This window comes from Antrostomus carolinensis, unplaced genomic scaffold, assembly GCF_000700745.2.
Source record: "Antrostomus carolinensis isolate BGI_N321 unplaced genomic scaffold, ASM70074v2 scaffold10993, whole genome shotgun sequence".
NCBI lineage: Eukaryota > Metazoa > Chordata > Aves > Caprimulgiformes > Caprimulgidae > Antrostomus > Antrostomus carolinensis.
In genome coordinates this window covers 1-4784 of record NW_010307265.1, presented here as the reverse complement: position 1 = coordinate 4784, position 4784 = coordinate 1, and the positions used below count along the sequence as shown (strand labels likewise).

General features: G+C 44.4%; 1 protein-coding gene across 1 annotated transcript; it reads right to left on the bottom strand.

The window, feature by feature from the left end:
• Window positions 1-1108: 1108 nt before the first annotated feature.
• NUDT1 (nudix hydrolase 1) lies at window positions 1109-4731 on the bottom strand. Its single transcript, XM_010165370.1, has 3 exons — window positions 4580-4731; window positions 1475-1620; window positions 1109-1281 (listed from the first exon to the last, which is right to left on the bottom strand). The coding sequence occupies exons 1-3, from the start codon at window positions 4729-4731 to the stop codon at window positions 1109-1111; spliced, it is 471 nt and encodes a 156-aa protein (XP_010163672.1).
• Between the last annotated feature and the right edge of the window lie 53 nt (window positions 4732-4784).

The following is a 4784-nucleotide window of genomic DNA, read 5'->3' as shown; positions in this document are numbered from 1 at the left end:
ATTCAGAACTGCTGGAGGGAGACAAGAAGAAACAATCTTGTTCAGAGGGTGTGAATTTTGCCTGCCTGGAATATCCTGTATCTTTGCTTTTGCTCAAATAGCCTTATGTATGAAGCACTTTATCCAAATGCGGGAATTAAAGAACTATTACTACAGCTGGTAGACTGGAAATGTTTACAGATCCTCTATTATATTCCAAGATTCTATCTGTAAGTGTTATATGTGTTTGTACAAGTGTTTAAAAAAAAAAAACCAACAAACAAAAACCCACCAACAAAACTTGTGTAAGAAGTTACATATGTGATGTATTATTTCTAGCACAGTTTGATGAAGCTTTTGCTGCCCAGCATGCTGAGTTGGGCTTGCCTGAATGCTGAACAAGTCACTGGCTACCCCCCTGCAGCAATAGGTGACAACACTTTGCAACATGGACTTGCTGAAAGTTGATTTTGTTCAGCATATTTCTACCTGAAATGCTCAGAATAGTTCAAGTGCACGGCTGGAGCTGTAAGAGTGAAAGCAGGGCTTGAACAGCATCATCCATCTACCTCTGGCTTTTGTCTTCTTCACTCCTATGCTGTTTTCAGCTGGGGCTGAAGGGATCTCTACCTCAACTTTTCAAAAGTTGAAAGTTGTCACCTTGTCCCAGTAAGTAATGCTGAGTAGAAACTGGCACTGGATTGTGCTGCATCACAGTCCGCTTAATGTTCCTGTGAAGGGAAGCCAACTCCTGAAAGCCCTTAAACAGCCAGGAAGGTGGCCAGCTGTTTACAACAGAACAACACAGGCTTTTACTAAAAAATACTTTAATCTTTTAAAAACATTTCCAGCCACAAGGGAAAAGCCTAAAGAATTAGCCACCTGGGAAGAAAAGGGTTAACACTGATTTTTTTAATAGTTATGATCATGTAACCACTAAACTATACCACAGCCAGGGACAATCTCATCACTTTTATTTCTGCTCTAAGAAGTCTCCTTATTTTTCCTACTTCCCAGTGACCTGGGAAACAAGTCTCCTTTGCTGGAGAAAGGAGACCCTTGTAAGTAGTACTGATGGTGTTCTAGCCCAATGTGGGCAGCAGCACGTGGGTTGAATGCTTCCGTTTTCTTAAACTTCCTCTACTTCTTTCAGGGTGTGCTCCAGGATAGTGTTTTGTCCCTGGAACTTAAAATAGCCACGAAACAGCTTTCTCTGAAGCAGGAGGGGAAACCAATAAATATCATCTGCCCACATGTGATTGAAAGGCATCTCATCCAGCTGAAACCACTGTGGACACATTTCTGGTGGGAGAAAACAAAAGAACTTTGCATGAGACTTTATCTTGGTTTTTTGCTGCTTAGACTTTGAATATCTGTTAATAAGCAGCTTCCCTGCTACTGCCCAGCTGCCTCCCTTCTCAAAGGGATTTTGGCATGAATAATTCTGCATTTCTTAAGAGCAAAACTGTCTCAGGGTAACGCACCAACAACCTACCCTCACTCTCTGTTGGCTCTCCATGAAAATGGTCTGCCCGGAAAATGTGAACTTCCATGAGTTCAGAGTTGCCCACAAATTCAAATGTGATCTGACCCATCTTCTGCAAGGTGTCCACAGTCAGTCCACTCTCCTCCAGGAGCTCCCTGCACAAGAAACAGACTACTTTACATGAAAGCAAGCAGGGGGAGAGCACAAAAGCAGTCATTAGTTTTACTCCCACATTCAAAACGCTTCCAGTGAACCAAAGGTGAAAGCTGCACCTGTAAAACAGGGCAGGGCACAGCGGAGCTCTGTGAGCCTCCTTGCGCCACAGCGGGGCCATGTCAGCCTGGCTCCTGTGTTATTTCCCGCTTCTAAAGGCTGGTAGGAAAACAGTTTATGTAGGAAGGGGGAAATTCAGGAAAATTGATTGTTTACTATAATTTACACTCCTCACAACACAACGATCTTTTCTGAGCTTTGATAGAAGTGGGCTAATGCTTGTATGTATTAAACTAGAGCTGGATGTAGCATGAGAATTCTGAGATGCACTTTATTTAGACGGGCAAAAGGCTTTGCCCACTTCAAGCTAAAGCTTTGAGACCTGCAGAGAAGCAGGTAGGAAATACTAGAACGTGTACTTGCCACAGAATCAGCTACGTCTGAGACTAACTGAAGCTTGTTTAAGTAATGCTACGCACTACATAGCGTGATTTGCACACAGTGTTAGGAGTACCATCTCCCATCCAAATACCATACAAAAATCACAGAGCAATTGGGTAAACTTTCAATTTCTGCTCCTTGGAAGTACATTGAGCACCACAAGAGGCTAGAAGGCAAGATTTTTAAGAGAACTTTGGGAGACTCACCAGACGGTTTTTTTCCATACATCACCATGCATGGCTACTTGAAGCACATTCAATTATTTGCTCTGTTTGTGCTAGGCACTTAGGGCTTTTTTATTTTCACCTGCCTCTAACAGAATCAGTGTAGCTTGAAGTTAGTCATGCACATTTCTAATGTGCAAAAATAAGGAATACTTTGAAATAGTGTATCTTCAGTTAAGGTTAATAATTAATCTAGTTGCATGTTTGGCAGTAACTTAACAATTTTAAAATGTAATGGAAATTATCTTGAAGGCTCCAGCTTCCTTTGGCATAAATTTCATTAATTCTATCCTTCACAATTATTTTCCAACTTAATTTAAGATAACTTTAGTTTATCTTCCAGAGAAACTACGTCTAAAATAGTCAGTTTTCCAGCAACAAAGCTAAAAGCCTCATTTTTACAGGCTGTGATAATTGAACAACAAAGCACAACACTGCTGTGGTTCACCAAGCCATTTATCTGTCAGCTGTTTGGCTCTCTGTATCATAAGGGGAAATGTTACAGGTAGCAAACTAGAAATAATGAACTAGCTAAATGCTTCCCCTGTAAGATGTGATGCTGAAGAGCTGTGGATGCCCAAGTGCTCGTGGGAATGTGGCATACACAGTGGAGAACAGAAATCTTACTGACAGAGGAAACTCTAGTTAAATATTAAGCTGAAACATGAACAATCTGTGTTGTGAGGACACTTCACACCTTATGGTGCTGCAAACCCAACTGGGACAGTGCAACGTGGAACCACAGCATAGTGCCTGAGTGCTGAATACAGAGCGGAGGTGGTGCCAGTTCACTTTGATTTGGACTGTGACACCCCTTGGAAGAGAGCTGCACCCCGAGGCAGCACTGCACTGGTGGTGTTCCCACCAGGAAGGTGGGCTGTGTGCCTAGCTGGCCCTGGCTCTGGGGACTGCTTCCTGCTCATTTGACCTTTTTTAATCAGTTGTGTCATTCTGCAGTAAACTCCCACCAGCTATGTTGAAGGGGCTGAGGACAGTCCGTTCCACAGTGGAAACCTCCAGTTTCTAACTCCAGGCTGGCACAGATAAATACACACCTAGGAAATCAAATGCTAAATTAAGTCATTAGTTTTACACCACAGTCAGTAGCAATGTCAGCCTAGCAGATGAAGGCCTGATTTAAGGAAAAAAAAATGACCTTCCTCCACTCAGAGATGATAAATTACAGGAAAAGCCATGATGTAAGCATCAGGTACATTAGCCCCGTGCACTGCTGGGTGCACATCTGCACAAAGGACCCTTCTGGCCCCTGGATTAGCTCACCACAGAACCCAGGCAGTTGCACAAGCACAGCTGAGGAGATGGTTCAGGGCAAAAGCTGTTAGGTAGCTGTTGAGCACTCCAACACTAAACTTCCTGCAGGTGTGAGGGCAATTTGGGGCATGTACCAGAAAGTGAGGAGGTGGCATAGTGTGGCTCTGTACCAGTAACGTTCATGGAAAGAATGAGGTACTTAATTTTTGGAGGAATTTAGCAATTCAGCCACAACCTGCTATTTCATTTTAATGACTAGACAGAAGAAACAACTTCAAGAAATCAGTACTAAAAGCTTCCAAAATGGTACTGTACATCTGTACTGATGGAATTCAATTCACTAACTCAGCAGCAGGGCTTAAAAAAATCTCCATGCAGTCAAATAATGAATTTCTACGGTGCCTTTTTTAAGGGACCTCTGAGAATCTCTTTAATATTTTGTCACTACATTTTCATGCCATACTAGATACGCTAGTGGAAGGTAGCACCTGTTCAATAGCTTCAAAACTTAAACAATAAGTACAATGGCCTAAGCTGTAATCCTGCCATATAGCCAAAATTAAGCTCTCCACCTTTCTGAACAGTGCAAGAATCTCTGCCCACCACTAGCAAAGTAAGTCTTGGTTTAGATCATAGTCTGAGAGATGGGATGGAGAATACTCAGTAACTTCCAGTTCCTCATAGATGGGATGACAGTTAAAGATTTGCAGGTGACAGGCAACAGGGAGCAACCCCATTGCTTTGTATGTGTGGAAGATCCCTCATCTCCAGTGGAGCGGGTGGTCTTCTCTGTTCAGAGATGGCTCACGACTGCACTGGTGGGTAACACACTGGTTATGAGGGTGTTATTGATCAGCCAAGCCACGGTAACTCCACCTGCAGCCCACCAGAATGGTCTAACACCTCCAGATCCCCCAACCCCCGCCTCTCTCCCGGGCACCACCCGAACCGGGCCAGACCTCACCTGCGAGCGGCCTCCTCGATGCTCTCCCCCGGCTGCACCTTCCCCCCGAAGCCGTTCCACAGCCCGGCTCCAAACCCGCGTTTCTTCATGCCCAGGAGGACGCGGGGCGGCTGCACCACCAGGACCAGGGTGAAGAGCCTGGATGTGCACATGGCTCCTGGGCGGGAGAGGAGGAGGGACACGCTGCACCCTCAGAGCGGAGCGG

Bases quoted from the DNA above. Each gene is read 5' to 3' on its own strand.
- NUDT1 (XM_010165370.1), bottom strand. From the start codon at position 4,731: ATGTGCACATCCAGGCTCTTCACCCTGGTCCTGGTGGTGCAGCCGCCC. The intron at 1,621-4,579 runs GTGAGGTCTGGC...TTTCTTGTGCAG, and splicing joins ATCGAGGAGGCCGCTCGCAG to GGAGCTCCTGGAGGAGAGTG. The intron at 1,282-1,474 runs GTAGGTTGTTGG...TTCTCCCACCAG, and splicing joins AGAGCCAACAGAGAGTGAGG to AAATGTGTCCACAGTGGTTT.